Raw genomic sequence first — 23,736 nt, 5'->3', positions numbered from 1 at the left:
TGAATACGCTCGACTACCTACTCCAGCTTGCTCCTGTTTGTGTAAAGGGTCTTTTCATATGCAAAAGAAGGGGGAGGGGGGGAGTGTCTTATTTGTCACTTGCAGTGGGCTTTCCAGCTACCTTTTCAACAGAGCCAAACTGACAGCTTCTAAGTAAGTTTTTAAACAGTTTTATACTGGATTTTTATATCAGTATCTGTGCATATTATTCTTTATAGTAGTGTCTATTACATGCAGTTATATGAAAATGAGTGTATACTGTCCCTTTAACATGGACTCAAATTTTTTTATCCATGGACTCTTTGAGAGAAGAGCTATCTTCGAGCAGGATAGTCGTTCGCTTAGCAAGAGTGGAAATAGCACTATCCACCTTAAGAATGGCCCCCCACAGCACAAGCTGCGAGTCCGGAACAGGGAACAGCTTTTTAAACAAGAAGAAGAGGGGGAAAATGAGGAGCCAAGTTTCTCCCATTCATTCTTAATATTAGCCATTTTAACGGGAACCGGGAAAGTCTGTGGAACCAACCTGTCCTCGTTAACCCTATCTAGTTTAGGGATCAAAGGTTCCTTCGACAATTTCGGCTCCTGGAACCTCTAACATAGCTAGCACTTCCTTTAGCAGAAAGTGCAAATGCAAATTTAAAATCTGTCTCCTCCGAAGACAGAGGCCTAGATGTCGCAGATTCCAACCCAGAAAGGGTCAAAGCATGTGGAACAGAGTTTAGCAGGTGGATCAACCGGGACCTCCTCACAATATACACAGTTGTTAGGTTTAATTAAAGAGGGAGTACCCTCTAACATATCAGAGTCCTCCATAGCTTGCAAAATTATTACAGACTAGATATAAGCTAAATGCCACCTTTATAACTCAATGTCCAGGGTACTCACCACCTCCTATGACCCGTACAACAGAGAAAACGCTTTGTCTCCTGCAACCACCGTTCAAGAAAGAGGAAGCTAAAGAGGCCGCACCCAGTCACATGGAGTGCCATGCAGGAACCGCCCCTGCACTAATGAGAAAACGTGCCAAAAATGCTGCGCTGACATCTCACAAAAACCTAACTGTTCGCACATTGACAGAGCCTTATCTCACACATGTTGCGGCATAAACACAAACAGTAGACAACATAGTACACAAATCCCCCTCTGTTCAATAACCACCATTCCACGGGTATTAACCCTTGATTCTATACAGATAAAAGGAGACACACTGTGACATTATCTTCTTACGTTATATATGTTCCTGTTCCAGAATCTACACCGTGGAACAGGAACACGACCCTTCAAGTGTGACAGGTTAGTAGCGTCGCTCCTGACATGGACTTGAGAGCAGAAAGCAGGCAGCGAAACTTGTCAACGCTAATTGCTTATGGAGCTGTTAATCTGAGTCGGGATGGTGTCGTAGAAAGACTCTCCCTGCATCTCTGGACTCTAACTTTCACCCATGCTCTCACTGTGAGACTGACAGGACTACTTAAAACTCCAGCCCAATTGCAAAGGGTACTACCCTCATAAGATCAACCTCATATGAGAGTGAAACGTTCCCACTACTACCAACAATACTGTTTTGGTCATCACCAACTACAAGTCCCTCTCTTACTAGTTTATTTGTTTAATTGATCTGTTTATTAGATCTTTGTTTATTAGATATTATGCAGTAATTCCCCACTGTATTTTAATGATACAATTGTATGTGGTAATACTGGACGTCCAGATAGATAGCTCTCTGCATTGCATTTTATTTTTATTCATCTATTTATTTTTCATCTATATATTTTAATACCTTGATTGTTATCTTTTATCTCTACTAAGAGCACAGTTACCACAATTATTTGACTCAAGGATTAGCCTAGTGACAAAGTTGCTTTATCAGTGTATAGGATACTTTTCTAACTACCTACCTATTGCAATTTGCTTATTCGAGCTCATCCTTAGAGTTAGGCTGTTATTTAAATTCATCCACTACACTATATACTTTTATGGTACACTTGTGCTTTCTATCATTTAGAATTTTATGACCTATACTCCATATTGTATTTAATAAATGTGTATGTTTTTAAAAAATATTTGACCTTTGTCTTTCTATATACACAAAATAGCTTCCTTATTGCATTGTGGTATCTACTAGCCACTATACATAATTAATAGCGCGACCACATGTGGATGAATCTCAAAGATACCTGACCATTGTTTTTTAAAATATATTTCCCTTATCACCATCTGTTGTGCATTAGCCACCATAGAAACCACCTTTAAATCATACTGAGAATTACTCATTTATTGTGATCACCTTACCTCAGCTGTAAGCGCCAGTACTATTCTTTTTATTCTTACCTCACTCTTTGGTCTTTTTGAGAGGGACCTTTTATGTATTTGGCTTAGGTGGAAATAAGCGCTGATTCTAACTCCTTTTCAAAACTACCCTCATAAGAGACTACTCCGAATCTTCTGACACTTCTCTGCCAACCTCCTGTGACGAAAGGCAAAGAATGACTGGGGATGAGGGGAGTGGGGGAAGTATTTAAAGCCTTTGGCTGGGGTTGTCTTTGCCTCCTCCTGGTGGCCAGGTTCTTAATTCCCACAAGTAACGAATGAAGCAGTGGACTCTCCTCCCATTAAGATGGAAAAGTGCTACCATTGCACCGTGATAAATACATGCTAAATAATTTATATATTACAGGCTTTTTGTACAGTTAAGGCATATAAAAAAAAAAAAAAAAAAAAAGGTACAATATTTACCAGAAGCTTTTCTACGAGGTCTTTTGCTTTAGGAAAGAATTTTTCTGGGAATTCATATTCCAGTTTTATAATCTTCTGAAATATAAGATATTCATTTCTAAAAGAACAAAAAACAAAACAAAAAAAAAGGTGTATGATTACATACATACATACACACACACACATATATATATTCACATACACACACACATATATATATATATATATATATATATATATATATATAAATATAAAATAAATTATGATTATCTGATAATTTCCTTTTCTTCCTATGGAAAGAGTCCACAGCTGCATTCATTACTTTTGGGAAATAAGAACCTGGCCACCAGGAGGCAGACACCCCAGCCAAAGGCTTAAATACTCCTCCCACTTCCTCATACCCCAGTCATTTTGCCGAGGAACAAGGAACAGTAGAAGAAATATTTGGGTGAAAAGGTGCCAGAAGAATAAGAAACAAAGATGCCCCACATAAAAAAGACGGGTGGGGAGCTGTGGACTCTTTCCATCAGAAGAAAAGGAAATGATCAGGTAAGCATAATTTATGTTTTTCTTCCTAAATGGAGAGACCACAGCTGCATTCATTACTTTTGGGAAAATACCCAAGTTATAGTGGACACTGAATGCCAAAACGGAAGGGTACAATAGGCGGCCCATTTTGAGGGCACCAGGCCTGAAACCCACTACCCAACAAAAAATAACCAGTGTCCAAGGACACTGACCAGCAGATGGAAACCTAGTTAGAAACCGCAACATCAGACACAACTGAGCCACCAGTCCTCCGGAAGACACCGTCGCCCAACAGTCAGTCCACCACCACACACCCTTTACTAACGAAGGGAACCCCCGCCAAACCAAATTGGAACCGAAAGGTACCGCAAACTCCATAAAATGAAAAAACCCCAATTAAACCAAGCTTGCAAGAGCTAAAAGGGTCCTGACAACAAGGGAAGGCAACGCCCAATCCAAGTAGAAACCACAAGGTTTCGAACTGGGAGCAAAACAGAGAAAAAGTTCTCCCAACATCCTGCAAAGGATTGGAACAGCTAGCAAGCACCCGGTCAAGGCACAAACAGCTGTAGCTGGTTTCAAAGAGCAACCCTTCACTTGCCAGGCAGCAAGTCAACCAGCGCCTAGGAACAACTGAAAACATAGACAAAACTTACATGTCGCAGACCCAGACGAGGTAAACACCCGAGTCAAGAACACGCAGCCATCCTCAGGATGACACAGAAGAAATACTTGCTAGAAACGGCTACCAAAATGTAGAGTGCTAAATCTCCATTACAGAAGGCACACTTTAGGCAACCAAAACTGCCAAACCTACACATAGGTCTCAAAATAAAAGGAGAGCCCAGAACCTCAATAAGGTCCATGCGCCCCCAAGATCCGAGAACAACGGATCTCAGGACCTACCTCCAGCCGGGCCAGCCCAAGCATCGGCAGGTCTGAAACCAGGGAACCAGAAAACCCCATGCTCAAACAACGAGCGGAAAAAAAAATGGCACAGCCATTACAGTAGTGCTCAGGTGCCAAACCGAAATACCACATGGAGACCATCGGCAAGGCAATAGACCTAGAGGTCTAGCTAAAGGCCCAACATAGACTCAAGACGGAGCCCACAACTCTCCAAATGGACAGAACAACCCAGAGAGTGTAACTCTCTCTGAAATAGGTTAACCCATCTGCCCTAACCTCCTGAAGCCAGGAAAAGCGCATAGGTAGGGACCACACTTCCGAAAGGATATAATTCCCCCCAAGACAAAGAGGCCGGCAAGCGGGCCGGAAGGACAGAGCACCTGCCCCCAGGACACTGCCATAGGCTGAACCGAAAGAACAAAACTCCAACGCCCTGACCTGGAAGGAATCCCCTGAAGATCTAACTGGCTAGCACACAGACAAGGTACCATAGCTGCAGTGGTTCCATAGCGAACCCCTTTTGCTTGCCGCGCAGTCAGCACACCATTTCAGCAAGCCAGCAAAGGGAAACCGAACATAGGCAAAAGGCAAGCCCAGGGAGCATCGCCACCTAGAAAAACCTGGTCTACTGAACCAGATCAACCAAAGGATACCGCCCAAGTTTCCTGGAACTGGGGAACCCTGGACCAGCTCAAAATCCTAACAGTCCGTTACAACCCGCAACGGGATCCACAAAGGAAATGCTGAGTGAAAAACTCATCCACCGGAAGAGCCAGAGCGAGGAGAGGTCCGAGCCCCCCAAATAAACAAGAACCCGGAAACTGAAATCCCCCATCTGATATAAAACCAGACCCCCAGGAGATACCATACAATGTACAAAGTAAAATGGACATCGCGAGAAACTTGCAAGTCCTGACCAGAAGATGAGACCACCCCTTGCCAGAGTCCAACGCTCCAAGGAGCTAAGGAAGCAAAGACCAAAACAAGGTCACTAGAGCCCTAGCCGCAACAGCCACCTACGACCAAGAGAAAGGCGATACCTCAAGGATAAAGTCACTCGAACAAAGGCTAGCCTCCACATCACCCCCAAAGTCAGAGGAGAAGAAGGATGTGGAGCATCCCCCAGCTCTGGGTAGAAACCCTAAACAGAGCTCAAGGAGACCACACTGCCCATGTCCCTACAAAGGAGCCACCCTAAGGAACCCGAGGAACAGACGAGGTCCACAAGGTCAAGAAGAGGACCACAGCAGGAACAAGTCCAAGGACAATTCCAGAGCCTCACAAGGCCAAACCGCTCAAACAGCGGTAAGGAGGCGTTAAGACCCCAATCCTCCCCAGAGAGGAAAGAAACTCTAGGCCCCAAGGGAATCGGAGCAAAGAGTGAGGCAGCGGAACTCCACTGACCCGGTCACCAGATTGAGAGCTGAATAAGGACTGACACAATCCGCCCAGCCATACGGATTCTTTTAGAGTGTTTAGCTGAACTTGTAAAGAAAAACAAGAAGAGACACAAAAAATAATGTGAGCACTCAGCGCCCCACCGGACCAGCCAGACAGAACAGGCGGCACGTGTCTGAACAAGTCACAGGACAGAAGATCGAAATCCCAGCAGGACCAGCCGCAGCTGGGGTCGTAACTGTCAAGTTGGCTAAATCCTCCCTCAGAGGGAAAGGTAAACGGACAAACCTAGGACTAACGTATCCCATTACAAGCTTCCGAAGAAGCAACCAGAGAGAATCGATCCCATAAGTTCCTGAAGGAAACACATAATCGAAATTAAAAGACATCCTAACTGGATAAAAGAAAATATAAGGCAACCCATAGGTTAACGCCCAGGAAGAAAACAGGCATACCTGCAGGACCAGCCAAACGGAACCCTGAACTTCCAACGAAAAACTGGGAGAGATATCAATAAGCAGACAATTTGGAAACTACGTCATCCCCTCATGTCTAATGAGGTGAGCCATTCGAAATAGAATACTGCGAATTCCTGTATCCATTAAGGATAAAATCCTCCAATAACTAAAAAACGAAGAAGCGCTATTCTGTAACGAAAGTCACAACACTCAGGGACAGCTACACCCGCAGGGAACTGTATAGGCCCACCCAAGGTCGGTAGACCCGGGACGATCGGGCACGAGCACAAACGCAAATAAACGTCTGGACTTTGCAGACACATATACGCCAAAAATATGTGAAAGTGAAAACAAGCTGCAACCTTGGGAAACAAGCCAGCAGCAGCAGCGCCTCCGCCATGGATTGAGAGAAAAAAGCAGGCAGTGAAGCGAAGTTAGACAAAGCTGATTGCTTGAGGAGCTGTTAATATGAGTCGGGATGGTTTAGCAGAAAAACTCTCCCTGCATCTCCCGACTCTAACTTTCATCCAAGCTCTCACTGAGAGACTGCTAGGATTACTTAAAACTCCCGTCCGATGTCGAAGAGTACTACCCTCCATAAGAGACAAAAACAAACTTCTGACACTTCTCTGCCAACCTCCTGGGACGAAAGAATGACTGGGGGATAAGGGAAGTGGGAGGAGTATTTAAGCTGGGGTGTATTTGCCTCCTCCTGGTGGCCAGGTTCTTATTTGCCAAAAGAAATGAATGCAGCTGTGGACTTTTTCCATTTAGGAATATATATATATATATATATATATATATATATATATATATATATATATATATATATATATATATATATATATATATATATATATATATATATATATATATATATATACATATATATATATATATATATATATATATATATATATATATTTTATACCAGGGCTTAAAAAACTAGACTTTTACCCATGGCTCCTAACTTTTTTGGGTTATTCTCCATTTATCTAAGTACAGACACCACTGCCAGGCTAAAATATTATTACAGGGACCTGTTTTTATACCATATATTTAAATAGACACCGAATAAAAAAATAAATATATAATTCTTATGAAAAAGTAGAAATTGCACTCCGTTTTGCATAATTATCTAAATGTAGTTGGAAATTAAACAAACCCCACAGGAAAAGCTTGTTTTTTTACAACTGATACATCTGTATTGACTGACAATTCTCACATCTGCATTGCTGTCTATGGACAAGTCTTCACCAGCCTGACCACAAAAAAAGCAGGACTTTTGTACTTACATTCTTTCTTCATGTACAAGGGAACACATTAAAGGGATACAAAAACCCATTTTTTTTTTCTTTCATGATTCAGATAGATCATGCAATTTTAAACAACTTTCTATTTTACTCCTATTATAAATTTTTCTTCGTTCTCTTGCTATGTTTATTTGCAAAGCAAAAATGTGAGCTTAGGACCCAGCCCCTTTTTTGTTCATCACCTGGGTTGTGCTTGCAGATTGGTGGTTAAATGTAGCCACCAATCAGCAAGCGCTATCCAGGGTGCTGAACCAAAGATAGGCCGGCTCATATGCTTACACTTCTGTTTTTTCATATAAAGATACCAAGGGAATGAAGAAAAATTAATAATAAGAGTCAATTAGAAAATTGCATAAAATTGCTGCTCTATCTGAATCATGAAAGAAAAAAATTGGGTTCAGTATGCCTTTAACAGTATCTTGTTTTAGGCATTGCAGAGTTAAAAGTTGCCTTAATACACAGACATTTTCTACTGACTATAAATGAAGTACATTGCCATGTTCTCAGAATGAGGTGTGGTGCAAAATCTTACCCTGCTCGGAAAGGTGGTAGCCCAGCTACCAGCTGATATATGATACATCCAAGTGCCCACAGGTCAGAACTTAAATAAAATAAAAAAGTGAGACATTTTATGCACAAACCGAGTCATATTCAATAATAAAAACAAAGTTTATCTGATCTCTCTAAAAGAAATTGCTAGTTTACAAGCAAAATATGTAACTAAAATCACTCTTTCAATTTATTGGACTTGATGCAACTTTGAAATGTAAGTGCTGCTCACAAGTTTGACGATAGTGGCTTTGTGAGCAACGTTCTTACATGACTCAGGGCCAACTGTCAAAGCTGAAAAAGAAATTTCATTTCATAAACTATAAGGACCACAGAATATACGGTTTCCAAAGAGCAGAGTAGGAAGGGATTACAACTTCAGGCAGTTGTAGAAAGTAGCTCTGGTACAAAACCCTTTATCCGAACTGCTTAGGACTGGAAAAGGTTTGGATTTCTGAATAGTTTGGACTTCTGCATATTTGTATATGTAAGATGGGACCAAATATAAATAACAATATCTTATGTCATTTAGTAAATTTTTACATGTCGTAATACAGCTTATACATGCAACCTAAAGGCAGTTTTATATCATTTCTAATACTTTTGTATACAGTACTGTAATCAGAAAGGTAATAGTTGTTTTAAATAAATAGACCATTATTTGCATTTTAGAACAAACAAAAAGAAAATCAGGCAGTTTAACTGGTGTTGAATTTTTTTTTTTTTTAAATATTAATGGAAAGTTTGGAGTTCAGAATAATTCTGGATTTAGGAATTCGGATTCGGTAATTTATACCTGTAATGCATATATTTACATTACATTTTGGACTGTATATTAACCCCTTGAGTGCTAATGATGGCTCTGAGCCGTCACAGAGTATCCCACTCTGGTGCTAATGACGGCTCAGAGCCGTCACTAGCACTCTCCCAACTTGAGGGAGATCTGGGGGCTCCCACCCGCTCCTACCTCGGCGATCGGTGCTGCATAATGAAAGGCACCGCCAGGGCTTTCCGTTTTGCGTGGTGACGTAATGCGCAATAAACGTGATGACGTCACAGCGCAACTTTGTTAATGTTAAATAATGTTAAATATAGGAGCAGGGGGCATGCTGCGTAGAAGCCTGTATCTCAGGCATCTAAGCAGCGACAGACCCCCCCCAAGACCCACCGTTGGAAAGGTAATCGCCTAACCTTTCCAACGGTGTAAATCTTGGGGATCTGAAATAAATTTTAAAAAAAGTTAAAAAAAAATATTTTTAAAAATATTAAATAAAAAACCCTTTAAGAAAACCTTAGCACCCAGGTGGGAAAGTGCTTAGCACTCAAAGGGTTAAATTGAGGCTTTGTTGAGAACAAAGATTAGTAACTACTTCTACATGAAGCTGTTCGCTGTTTTTTTCCCCCACACTTGTGTCTTCCTCAGAGAACAAACTTGAACTAAACCAATCCAACACTATTTGAAACAAAAGCTTGGTCTCAAAAGATACAGCTAAAATGGAAATCATAAACAAACCTACATTTATGTAGATTGTCTTTTACAAGTATCCATGAAGTGACATTAAACTAAGGTTAAAAAAATTAAAATTAATGTAAATATGGGGGGCGGAGTCGACTGCCAAAGTGGCAGGACACACACACACACTTCAGGGTTCCTGGGTTTGATTAACTTTCAGCCGCTATTATATAGATTTTGGCGACATTTGAGTCTTTTGTGATCTTAACATGAAGACTCTGCCTGTGACTGTTTCCTGACCTACGCTCTTTGGTAAGGCCACAAGGTTGCTGGTTTCAGAAGCCACTATCAAGGCTGTTGCTGTCAACTGAATAGACATTGCAATTCTTAAGGCCTAGGCTGCAGATTTCCCCCCTCCAGGTAACTGTGTAAAGCCACCAGAGCTAAATGTGATTCTACTTACCACCCAACATAGATTTGTTTACCACCCAAAATGGATTTGTTTACCATGGAGACTACTACTCTTCTGGGAGAAATAAGTGCTCTACTGATCAATTATCAAGAGACATGTGCAGCATCCCTTAGACCATCATTTTACCCCTCTGCCACTACTTCCTTTAAAGAAGCTCCCCAGATTGACTCTGCCACTGAACGATTCAATAGCAACAGTGTTTTGGGGCCCTGGCACCTCTCCACCTACTTTACCTCTGGATATTCAATTGCCAAGGGAAAGGAGATCGACCCAGTCAGTACTTCGGCATGCCCAAGACATGGTATGCCATGTGTCTATCAACATATACACAATGGAGAATACCGTTGTGAATAGTAATACAGGGGGCTTGAGTGGATTTTTGGGCAACCATGGGGAGCCGACCAAGTCTACCTCGCAGGATATGGGGTACACAGTATTCACAACACTGCTGGAGATGCATCTACTAAGGGCGCTATGATAGAGATTAAAGGCTATATTTTTTTGATTACTGGAGCCAGTGTGTAAAATTGAGTACGAACTGTGACTGTTTAGAAACCCGGTGGGTCATTTCTACATCTTTCAAGCTGGCCTTTGTGTCTTGCAAAAAGTTGGTGTGGGTTAAAATAGCAAAGACAGAAGGGAGGCAGTCTAAAATATCAGAATAAGTTACTAACGGACACTCTTCTTAATTCTCTTGGTTTTAAGATGGTGGACATTTGATTTTTAATGTAACGCCTTAGGCTTGAATAGACTCCTTCAGTTTATAAAGTGGGTGGTTAATCTTATGACATGCATTATAGTTTGTTTGCATAAAAAGTTTGGTACATATAATATAAAGAAAAGCAAAAGGAGGCTCATCCTTTTAAAACTCAGGAATGGTCTCCTTTCTGTTTAAGATTGCCTTCTAGGTATTTCTTATATACTTAGAGGAGGTCCATAAGTGGCCTCATAACAATTGGAAGGTTTGATTGGCAAGCTATGTGTACACTAATAATCTTGAATACATTTATATTACAAAAATGATTCTATTCAAAATGGAAATCCATCCATATGGATTCCAATTTTGTCTGGAACATCGCTTTAAACATTTGTACCTATCAACCAATAAGCTTTGCAGAAAGCACCTATTTAGTTAATGAGTACTAGCAAAAAGTGTACAACTGGTGTACAATGTTTTATTTAAGTTGCTAACACAGTGCTTTTGTCTTGTTAAATATTTATTTTTTGAGATAGACTGCATTAGACCGTGAACCCCATAAAAATATCCATTAATACAGTCTTACCAATTCTTTAGGAACGGGAAAATACTTTTGAATACTTAATATTTTTATTTTTTTTAGGGGTCAAAAAATAATTACCTTTTGCAGGCAGCTTTCTCTGTAAGCAACTCAGGGGAAACATACTGTGCTGTCCCGACAAACGAATTTGCTCGTGCTAGAAACAAAAGGGGAACCAGTTAATCACAAACATAAATCACAAACAATATTGCAATTCTTAAAATATAAATTTATCATAATATTTCCTGTACACAATTTGCCTCAGTAAATGCTTCGCTAGGCACTTAAAAAGGTCATATTTTCTTAAAATAAGCTACATTGGATGAAAAAAAAACTAATACTTTTATTTTCAAACAGGCACATTATAAACAATTTTGTTTACATTAAAAGAGGTTTCAAATGATATTGAAACGAGCAGGGAATGTATATGTATTGATGTGCAGCTGGTATTTGCATCAGTTGCTCATTGGCTGTTAGTAACAACCCTTGCAATTTCATTGGTGGAAAGAGTCAAACCTCAAAAGCATTAAAACAATAAACAAAAGCAAATAACTCAACTTTCTTTAAAGTGAAGGTAAAGTTACCTCTCTATGAAACTCTACTAACATTTTTTTTTGCACAAAACAAATATGAGTTTCATTCATCATTTTTTTAAAATATCATTCTAAAGTAAGTTATCGCTGTTTGTATTCACTTATTTGTTGTTGGCAAGTTCATGGGTTGATCACGTTTTCTTTAATAGCCTATTGAAAAGGAAATTTATGCTTACCTGATAAATTTCTTTCTTTTTCGATACGATGAGTCCACGGATTTCATCCTTACTTGTGGGATTACGCCTTCTGGTCAGCAGGAGGCGGCAAAGAGCACCACAGCAGAGCTGTATATATAGCTCCTCCCTTCCCTCCCACTCCAGTCATTCGACGGAAGTTAGGAAGAGAAAGGAAAAGCCAAGGTGCAGAGGTGTCTGAAGTTTAACAAAAATATAATAACCTGTCTCAATAGAACAGGGCGGGCCGTGGACTCATCGTATCGAAAAAGAAATAAATTTATCAGGTAAGCATAAATTTCCTTTTCTTTTTCAAGATACGATGAGTCCACGGATTTCATCCTTACTTGTGGGATACAATACCAAAGCTATAGTACACGGATGAAAAGGGAGGGACAAGACAGGGAACCTAAACGGAAGGCACCACTGCTTGAAGAACCTTTCTCCCAAAAACATTCTCAGTCGAAGCAAAAAGATATCAAATTTGTAAAATTAAGAAAAATTTGGAAGAGAAGACCAAGTCGCAGCCTTGCAAATCAGCTCAACTGAAGTAGTTTGTTAAAATGTCCACAAGGAAGCAACAGCCCAGGTGGAAAAGCCGAAACTCTTTCAGAAGGCTGCTGTCCAGCAATCTCATAAGGAAAACGGATGATACACTTCAACCAAAAAGAAAGAAAGAGCCGTAACTTTCTGACCCCTGCGTTCTCCAGAAAAAATGTCAAGCAGAAAAAGACGATAGATAAAAGTCCGTAGTCATTTGTAAACAACAAAAAAAAAAATTTTTTTTTTAAAACACGGACCACGTCCAAATGTGCAGGAAGGTCTCTGGAAGCATGTGCCCAGAGGCAGATGCTCCTGAGAAAGCCACCACGGAAGAGTCTCTTGTCCACTGGACTAGATCTATCATCTGACACAGATCTGAATGGTCTCCGTTCCATTGTCTGAGCATGCATAATTGCAGAACTCTCAAATGGAATCGAGCAAAGGGAATGATGTCCATGGAAGCTACCATCAGACCAATTAACTCCATACATTGAGCCATTGATGGTCGAACAGCAGACTGAAGAGAGAGGCAAGAAAAATGAATTTTGGATTTAGAACATTTTCATATATAGGGAATCTATGATGGTCCCTAAGAAAACCACCCTTGTAGCTAAAACAAGGGAACTCTTCTCTAGATTCACTTTCCATCCGTGGGAACGTAGAAAAGACAACAAGATCTCTGTATAGAGTTTGCTTGTTGAAAAGATGGCGGCTGAACTAATATGCCATCCAGGTAGGGCGCCACTGCAATTCCCTGAGACCTGGTCACTGCCAAGAGAGCCCCTAGAACCTTTGAGAAAATTCTGGGAGCTGTGGCAAGGCCAAACAGCAGAGCCACAATCTGAAAGTGTTTGTCTAGAAAAGCAAATCTCAGGAAATGGTGATAATCCCTGTGGATGGGAACATGAAGATACGCGTCCAAGTCTATGGTCGTCATGAACGAATGGTTTACATTTTGAAAGATGGTACCCTAAGGAACTTGAGACAATTTAGGTTTAAAATGGGCCAAAAAGTTCCCTCTTTTTTGGGAACCAAAAACAGATTTGAATAGAATCCTAGACCTTGGTCCCCTACTGGAACAGGAACAATCACTCCCAAGGAGGAAAGGACCTTAACGCAGTTCAAGAATGCCTCTCTTTTTACCTGATCTGCAGATAGTCTTGAGAGGTTAATTCTGCCCCTGGGAGGGAAGGATATGAATTCTATTTTGTAACCCTGAGAAACTATGTCGATAGCCCAAGGATCTAGGACATCTCGTATCCATGCTTGACAAAACAGGGAAAGTCTGCTCCCCACTTGATCTGATCCTGGACCGGGGGCAGACCCTTCATGCTGACTTAGACTCAGCTGAGGGTTTCTTTGATTGCTTCCCCTTGTTCCAAGACTGATTAGGTTTCCAAGAAGACTTGGACTGCTCCTGCTTGGAAGAGGAAGACTTTGGGAAGTTCTTTCTAAACATGAGGAACAAAATTGCATGGGTAGAACAATTTGGGCCTTAAGACACAAACATGTGTCCATAGGAACAGACTCCTGCTCCAAGTTAAAGGTATTCTGCACAGAAGTAACCAAAAAGAATAAAAAAAACTAAATTTATGCATACCTAATAAATTACTTTCTTTTACGATATGACGAGTCCACGGATTTCATCCTTACTTGTGGGATATTAACCTCCTGCTAACAGGAAGTGGCAAAGAGCACCACAGAAGAGCTGTATATATAGCCCCTCCCCTTCCCCTCCACCCTCAGTCATTCGGCCGAAGGTATAGGAAGAGAAAAAGGAAAGGCTAAAAGGTGCAGAGGTGACTGAAGTTTACAAAAAATATAAAGAAAAACCTGTCTTAAAAAGAACAGGGTGGGCCGTGGACTCGTCATATCGTAAAAGAAAGTAATTTATCAGGTAAGCATAAATTTAGTTTTCTTTTACAAAGATATGACGAGTCCACGGATTTCATCCTTACTTGTGGGAAACCAATACCAAAGCAATAGGACATGGATGAAAGGGAGGGACAAGACAGGAACCTAAACGGAAGGCACCACTGCTTGAAGAACCTTTCTCCCAAAGATAGCCTCAGAAGAAGCAAAAGTATCAAATTTGGAAAATTTGGAAAAAGTGTGAAGGGACGACCAAGTCGCAGCCTTACAAATCTGTTCCGCAGATGCATCGTTTTTAAAAGCCCAAGTGGAAGCCACAGCCCTAGTAGAATGAGCCGTAATTCTTTCAGGAGGCTGCTGTCCAGCAGTCTCATATGCCAGGCGGATGATACTTCTCAGCCAAAAAGAAAGAGGTAGCCGTAGCTTTCTGACCCCTACGCTTTCCAGAATAAACAATGAAGATGATTGACGGAAATCCTTAGTTGCCTGTAAGTAAAACTTTAAAGGGACAGTCTACACCAGAATTTTTATTGTTTTAAAAGATAGATAATCCCTTTATTACCCATTTTCCAGTTTTGCATAACCAACAGAGTTATAATAATATACTTTTAACCTCTGTGATTATCTTGTATCTAAGCCTCTGCAAACTGCCCCTTTTTTCAGTTCTTTTGACAGACTTGCAGTCTAGCCAATCAGTGCCTGCTCCCAGATAACTTCTCGTGCACGAGCACAGTGTTATATATATGAAATACCCTCTAGTGGTGAAAAACTGTTAAAATGCAATCTGAAAGAGGTGGGCTTCAAGGTCTAAGAAATTAGCATATGAACCTCCTAGGTTAAGCTTTCAACTAAGAATACCTAGAGAACAAAGCAAAATTGGTGATAAAGGTAAATTGGAAAATTGTTTAAAATTACATGCTCTATCTGAATCATGAAAGTTTATTTTGGCCTAGACTGTCCCTTTAAGGCACGGACCACGTCCAAGTTATGTAACAGACGCTCCTTCTTAGAAGAAGGATTAGAACACAAGGAAGGAACAACAATTTCCTGATTAATATACTTATTCGAAACAACCTTAGGAAGGAACCCAGGTTTGGTACGTAAAACCACCTTATCAGAATGAAATATGAGATAAGGCGAATCACACTGTAATGCTGAAAGCTCAAACTCTTCGAGCAGAAGAAATAGCAACCAAAAACAGAACTTTCCAAGATAATGGTTTAATATCTATGGAATGCATAGGTTCAAACGGAACCCCTTGCAGAACTTGAAAAACTAAATTCAAACTCCAGGGAGGAGTAATAGGTCTAAATACAGGCTTAATTCTAGATAGAGCCTGACAAAAAGACTGAACATCTGATACATTTGCCAAACGTTTGTGAAACAGAATTGACAAAGCTAAAATGTGTCCCTTTAAAGAACTTGCTGATAACCCTTTCTACAATCCTTCTTGGAGAAAAGACAAAATCATAGGAATCCTAACATGAGTAACCCTTGGATTCACACCAATAAAGATATTTACGCCATATCTTATGATAGATCTTTCCCATTCCACTGACCGAGCATGCACAGTTGCAGTGGTCTGAGATGAAAGCGAGAAAACGGAACGATGTCCATTGCCGATACCATTAATCCGATTACCTCCATACACTGAGCCACTGATGTCCGAGGAATGGACAGAAGTGCTCGGCAAGTATTCAAAATCTTTGATTTTCTGACCTCCGTCAGAAATACTTTCATGGCTACCGAGTCTATCAGAGTTCCCAAGAAAGGAATCCTTGTCTGTGGAACAAGTGAACTCTTCTCTATGTTCACCTTCCAGCCGTGAGTTCTCAGAAAAGACAACTCTGTGTCCAAGTGAGATTTTGTCAGATGATATGTTGACGCCTGAATCAGAATATCGTCCAGATAAGGTGCCACCGCTATCCCTTGCGGTCTGAGAACCGCCAAAAGAGACCCTAGAACCTTTGTGAAGATTCTGGGTGCTGTGGCCAACCCGAAAGGAAGAGCCACAAACTGATAATGTTTGTCCAAGAAGGCAAACCTTAGAAACCGATAATGATCTTTGTGGATTGGAATATGAAGGTAAGCATCCTTCAAATCCACGGTAGTCATATATTGACCCTCCTGGATCATAAGCAAAATCGTTCAAATTGTCTCCATCTTGAATGATGGAACTCTTAGAAATTTGTTTAAACACTTATTTATAGTATAAAACAACATTAGAAAAAATGTGTACTGTGTCTTTAAGAAAAAGTGAACAATTTTTTCAAAATGCACAAAAAACGTTAAATTATTCCCAAATTTAACTAAATATCGTTGGTTAATCCAAAAATTACTGCACCCAGAAGCAAGGGCAGAAATAAGGCTTTAGAAGTACTTATATCAACATGTAGTCAAAAGATAGATAAAAATACACTCTGCACCTCGCCACAGCCCTGCTGTGGCGCCTACCTGCCCCCAGGGTACTTCGAATAAAGTTTCCAACCCTTCAGACCAACTACACAGTCCAGGAGCCACCGAGTTAGTTTGCTGCTGCTAAGCCTGAAGAAATTGCGCCAAAACAGGCTCCGCCCCTTAAGGTCAAAAGTCGGAGTAGGCCCAAACAACACCGCATGGAAATGCAGTTTTGCACTAAAGTAAAAATACACACACAATATAACCCTCAAGCATAAAACCAATAAGTTTTAAGTGCCAAAAATAAAAAACATAAAACATCGTTTTTTATATTGTCTCCCATGTCACATAATGCCCAAATATCAACTAATGATAAATATAAAATAGGGACTCCAGTAACACCCCTCTTATTAAAAACCCAATTTATGTAAGAACTTACCTGATAAATTAATTTCTTTCATATTAGCAAGAGTCCATGAGCTAGTGACGTATGGGATATACATTCCTACCAGGAGGGGCAAAGTTTCCCAAACCTTAAAAATGCCTATAAATACACCCCTCACCACACCCACAATTCAGTTTAACTAATAGCCAAGAAGTGGGGTGATAAGAAAGGAGCGAAAGCATCAAAAATAAGGAATTGGAATAATTGTGCTTTATACAAAAAAATCATAACCACCACAAAAAGGGTGGGCCTCATGGACTCTTGCTAATATGAAAGAAATGAATTTATCAGGTAAGTTCTTACATAAATTAGGTTTTCTTTCATGTAATTAGCAAGAGTCCATGAGCTAGTGACGTATGGGATAGCAGATACCCAAGATGTGGAACTTCCATGCAAGAGTCACTAGAGGGAGGGATAAAATAAAGACAGCCAATTCCACTGAAAAATTAATCCACTACCCAAATCAAAAGTTTCAATTTTTATAATGAAAAAAACTGGGGTTATAGGCAGAAGAATCAAACTTTAACAGCTGTCTGAAGTACTATTCTACTAAAAACTGCTTCTGAAGAAGAGAAAACATCAAAATGGTAGAATTTAGTAAAAGTATGCAAAGAAGACCAAGTCGTTGCTTTGCAAATCTGATCAACAGAAGCTTCATTCTTAAAAGTCCAGGAAGTAGAAACTGACCTAGTAGAATGAGCCGTAAAAGATAACAAATAGACAAGAAGTCTTTCTGAAATCTGAATAGCTTCGACATAATTTCAAAACTCTTACCACATCCAAAGAATGTAAGAATCTCTCCAAAGAATTCTTAGTATTAGGACACAAGGAAGGGACAATAATTCCTCTACTAATGTTGTTAAAATTCACAACTTTAGGTAAAAATTGAAAAGAAGACAGCAAAACCACCTTATCCTGATGAAAAATCAGAAAAAGGAGACTCACAAGAAAGAGCAGATAATTCAAAAACTGTTCTAGCTGAAGAGATGTCTAAAGGAACAATACTTTCCATGAAAGTAATTAAAATGTCCAAAGAAAGCATATGCTCAAACGGAAGAGCCTGTAAAACCCTCAGAACCAAATTAAGACTCCAAGGAGGAGAATTTGGCTTAAATGACAGACTTGATACGAACCAAAGCCTGAACAAAACAATGAATAACAGAAAGATTAGCAAAATTTTCTATGAAAACAGCACAGAAAAAGCAGAGATTTGTCCTTACAAGGAACTTGCAGACAAAAACCCTTATCTAAACCATCCTGAAGAAAACTATAAAAACCTAGGAATTCTAAAAGAATGCCAAGAGACTTTATGAAAAGAGCATCAAGAGATGTAAATCTTTCATACTCGATAATAAATCTTACTAGACACAGATTTACGAGCCTGCAACATAGTATTAATCACTGAGTCAAAGAACTTCTATGACTAAGTACTAAGCGTTAAAACTCCATACCATCAAATTAATAATTTGAGTTCCTGATGGAAAAAATGAATGTTAAGATATAAGGTCTGGCCTTAATGGAAGTGACCAAGATTGGCAACTGGACATCCGAACAAGAACCATATACCAAAACCTGTGTGGCCATACTGGAGCCACCAGCAACACAAAAGATTGCTCCCTGATGATTTTGAAAATCACTCTAAAAAGAAGAACCAGAGGCGAAAAAATATAGGCAGATTGATAACTCCAAGGTAGTGTCAATGCATACACTGCTTCCGCCAGAGGATCCCCGGACCTGAATAGGCCCCTGGGAAGTTCCTTGTTTAGATGAGATGCTATCAGATCGGTTTCTGGAAGCCCACACATCTGAACAATTTGAAAAAACACATCTAGGTAAAGACCATTCTCCCGGATGTAAAGCTTGATTGACAGAGATAATCAGTTTCCCAATTGTCTATACCTGGGAAATGGACCGCAGAAATTAGACAGGAGCTGTATTTAGTCCAAGCAAGTATCCGAGATACTTCTTTCACAGCCTAAGAACTGAGAGTCCCACCCTGATGATTGACATACGCCACAGTTGTGTCTGTCTGAAAAACAATAAACGTCTCTTTCTTCAAAAAGAAGCCAAAACTGAAGAACTCTGAAAAATGCACGGAGTTCCAAAATATCGACTGGTAATCTCGCCTCCTGAGATTTCCAAACCCTTTGTGCTGACAGAGATCCCCAGACAGCCTCCCAACCTAAAAGACTCGCATCTGTAGTGATCATGGTCCAGGTTGAATGAACCAAAGAGACCCGTAGAATTATATGATGGTGATCGAACCACCAAATCGAAGATAGTTTAACATTGGGATTCAAGGATATAAAAAGTGATATCCTAGAATCCCTGCACCATTAATTCAGTATAAAAAACTGGAAAGGTTTCTTATGAAAATGAGCAAAGGGAATCGAATCCAATGCTGCAGCCATAATACCAAAAACCCAATAAAATTGTCACTTGTCTGCTAGAGACAAAGACATTGACACAATCTATCTGGAAACCTAAAAAAAGGTGACCCTTGTCTGAGAAATCAAAGAGCTTTTGATAAAAAGATCCTTTAACCATGTCTTGTAGAAACAACAAAAGTTGAATCGTATGAGATTATGCAGAACGAAAAGACTGAGCCAGTACCACGAGACCGTCCAATAAGGAAACACTGAGAACCTTGAAAAGATTCTTAGAGCCGTCGCTAGACCAGAAGGAAAAGCAACAAATTGGTAATGGCTTGTCAAAAAAAGAGAATCTCAGAAAATGAAAATAATCTGAATGAAAACAGAAAATGAAGATATGCATCTATTGTGAACAAATAATGCCATTACTGACCAAAAAAGGCAGAATAGACCATATAAACTCCATTCTAACAGATGGTATACTTATATGACAATTCAAAAAGATTTTCTATCTTTGAAATAATGAATAGTTTTGAATAAAACCCCCAAATCCTGTTCCTAAAAAGGAACTGGTATAAATACCCCAGAAAACTCTAGGTCTGAGCAGCGCCTTGAGCCCCAACGGGTGACCAGCCGCACTTCACAAGTACCCAATACATATAGGACTGAAACACACTTCAGGAAAGTGTGAGCCTTACTGGAATAGCTGGAATATGTTAGAGAGAGAAAAAATACTTCTCACAGACGGCTTTACTCTGAATCCTTTTCTGTATCCAAATCTAAGAAGTTTGGACCGAATTGAACCAAACAAATTTATTAAAAAAAGTATTAAACCTGCCCCTTACCAGCTAAGCTGGAATAAGAACTGCACCTAAATGCAAATTTGGGGAGCCGACTTTGCTTTTTAAAATGGCTTAAATTGAATGAAGAAAACTTCCAATTATAAACATGTTACTTGAGGAAGAATTTAGAAATCCGTTCCTTAGTAAGAAAAAAAGCTTAATATTTAGCCTTAGAACTCAATCTGCAGCCCAGAGTAACAGTTGAAGAATTGAATCCAATTGAGAACCAAATAATTGATTACCTTGGAAAAAAAGAAATATGGAATTTAGAAATCAAATTAGCATTCCAAGATTGAAATCATAAAGTTCTTCTAGATAAAAATAACTAAAGACAGATTAAACCTCATTTGCGAAAATATAAAAAAAAATGATTAAACAAATGAAATTATTAGCATGTTGATCAACTTAATAATGCTAAACAAATCATAATCCGATACTTGTTGCACTAAGTATCCAACCAAAAAACTGAAGCAGTTGCAACATCAGCCAAATAAATTACAGGTCTAAGAAAAGTACCTGAAAATAAATTATTTTCCTTAAATAAGATACAAGTTTCCCAAGGAAAAAAATAAATACTATCTGCTATAGGAATAGTAGTATGTTAGCAAGAGTAGAGATAGTCCCATTAACTTGGAGGATCTTCCTCAAAACTGAAAACTAATTGCCGGCAAAGGATACAATTAAAAATCTTAAAGAAATAAAAGAAATTCCCAGCCTATTCCATTCCCTAGTATCAGGAACGGAAAAAAAACCTCTGAAGAAACCACAGAAGGTTAATAAGTAGAATTTAAATGTTAGCTAGTCTTAATCAAAAAGAACTAGATACTTCAATATCCAAAATAATCAACACCTTTTCAATAAAAAACGAATGTACTCTATTTAAAAATAGAAAAGTAGATTTGTTAGTGTCAATATCTGATGAAGAATATTCTGATTGAGAAAAATACACCATCAGAGAAGGATAATTCAGTATGTTGTTGGTCATTTGAAACTTCATCAACTAAATGAGAAGTTTAAAAAAGACCTAAAAATTTTATTATAAGGTGGGATAGCAGACAAAGCCTTTATACTAGAATCAGAAAAATATTCTTATAAATTCCTAAATATATCTTGTACATAAGATGTAAAAAGAATAGCAATAGATAATGCATAAATACTAATGGACTCTGCATGTAAAAGTTTAACATAAAAAACTTATTACAAACCATAGCTAAATATAAACATTCATAACATTAAAATAAATGAACTTAGCTTTGATAGAACTGATATCAGTCATCAGGAATCCCTCAGTATTTTCTGATTCAGGAACAGCTTTTAAAATATCTTGCAATATGTAATAGAAAAAAACAACATATAAAGCAAAATTATCAAATTCCTTAAATGACAGTTTCAGGAATGGGAAAAAAATGCAAAACAAACAAGCCTCTAGCAACCAGAAGCAACAAAAAAGTGAGACTGAAATAATGTGAAAAAAATGGCGCCAAGTATGACGCCCACATTTTTTGGCGCCAAGTAAGACGCCCACATTATTTGGCGCCAAGTAAGACGCCCACATTATTTGGCGCCAAGTATAACGCCAATATTTTTTGGCACCAAAAAGGACGACCCACATTTTCTGGCGCAAAAAAACGTCTAACACACATGAGTCAAAAAATGACTCAACCATGTGTAAACTTCCGGCGTCAACTATGGCGCCGGAAATGACTAAATTTTGCGCCAAAAAAAGTTTGCGCCAAGAATAACGCAATATATTGAAGCATTTTCTGCCCCCGCGAGCCTAACAGCCCGCAAGGAAAAAAGTCAATTTGAAAATTTTTGAAGGTAAGAAAAAATATTTATTCATATGCATTTCCCAAAATAATTAAACTGACAGTCTGAAAGAAGGAATACTGATTAACCTGAATCATGGCAAATATAAGTTTAAAACATATATTGAGAACTTTACATATAAAGTGCCCAACCATAGCTTTGAGTGACATAAATAGAAATAAGATTTACTTACCCCAAGACACTCATCTACATATAGTAGATAGCCAAACCAGTACTGAAACGAGAATCAGTAGAGGTAATGGTATATAAGAGTATATCGTCGATCTGAAAAGGGAGGTAGGAGAAGAAATCGCTACAACCGATAACAGAGAACCTATGAAATAGATCCCCTAGAGGAAGACCATTGTATTCAAATAGGCAATACTCTCTTCACATCCCTCTGACATTCACTGCACTCTGAGAGGAAAACCGGGCTTCAGCCTGCTGCGAAGCGCATATCAACGTAGAATCTAGCACAAACTTGATTCACCACCTCCATGAGAGGCAAAGTTTGTAAAACTGAATTGTGGGTGAGGGGTGTATTTATAGGCATTTTTAAGGTTTGGGAAACCTTGAACCTCCTGGTAGGAATGTATATCCCATACGTCACTAGCTCATGGACACAATTACATGAAAGAAATAGGTTTTACTGCTTACCCCATTCCCATACAGGGAAATAATGCCAGCCAGTTCTGATACACCAAGTCTCCTCAGAAAAAAAGGCTGCACATACCTTAATGCTGCTTGTAGCATGAAACCGGTCTCCACACTGAAGATGTCTCATGGTTACCTTCAGAAGTCTTGTGGGAACCAGCGTGGATCTTAGTTACAAATGCTAAGATCATCAAACCTCAGTGCAGAAATCTTCTTCCATATCCCCCTGAGGAAAATAGTATGCACCGGTACCATTTAAAATAAAAAACTTCTTGATTGAAGAAACTAAAACTAACACATCACTTTACCATGTCTTCCTAGTATAACACAGGCAAAGAGAATGACTGAGGGTGGAGGGGAAGGGGAGGGGCTATATATACAGCTCTGTTGTGGTGCTCTTTTCCACTTTCTGTTAGAAGGAGGTTAATATCCCACAAGTAAGGATGAAATCCGTGGACTCGTCATATCTTTGTAAAAGAAGTAAAGATTTTTTTAATTTTAAAAAATGAGTACTGTCACTTTAAAATTAAACCTTACACAGCGTGATATTGCGCTCAAAAACATAGCCCAATGAAGGCCCTCTACACCTCAGCAAACTGAGGTGCCCTACCTGCCGCTCTGGAGTACAAAAGACTTGCCGGCCTAATAAATACAACTAGCACAGCCAATGCCGCTCCGATCTCTGAGAGCGGAAGAGACAGAGTCATGTGACCGGCTGAATTGAAAGTGCGCCACAAAGTGAAAGCGTGCGTTTCAAAGCCGGCTAAGACCTAACAGGAAACTCACTTGCACTTCCCCTACATTCAGACTAAACTGTACTGTTCTTAATGTCATTTTGATTAGAGATACAGACCCTTTGCTGCCAATAATGTTCAAAGCTTAAGGGACCTTTAGTTTCACACAGAGTTGAAATAAATAAATACTGAGCCACACATTTTAAAGTTAACTCCTTCCTATCCAT

General features: G+C 39.3%; 1 protein-coding gene across 1 annotated transcript in view; it reads right to left on the bottom strand.

Annotated features, from left to right (window-relative positions):
- The window catches only part of PDPK1 (3-phosphoinositide dependent protein kinase 1), a 267,190-nt gene that overhangs the window by 98,261 nt on the left and 145,193 nt on the right, over positions 1–23,736 (bottom strand). Inside the window, exons 7-9 of the mRNA XM_053694510.1 lie at positions 11,157–11,232; positions 7,857–7,925; positions 2,740–2,836 (exon numbers count right to left, since the gene is read on the bottom strand). Of these exons, the coding sequence (XP_053550485.1) occupies positions 2,740–2,836; positions 7,857–7,925; positions 11,157–11,232 (242 nt within the window). The remainder of the gene's footprint in view (positions 1–2,739; positions 2,837–7,856; positions 7,926–11,156; positions 11,233–23,736) is intronic.

The sequence above is a fragment of the Bombina bombina genome, chromosome 11 (genome assembly GCF_027579735.1).
Source record: "Bombina bombina isolate aBomBom1 chromosome 11, aBomBom1.pri, whole genome shotgun sequence".
In the NCBI taxonomy this organism is placed as follows: domain Eukaryota; kingdom Metazoa; phylum Chordata; class Amphibia; order Anura; family Bombinatoridae; genus Bombina; species Bombina bombina.
This window is presented reverse-complemented; position numbering and strand designations above follow the sequence as displayed.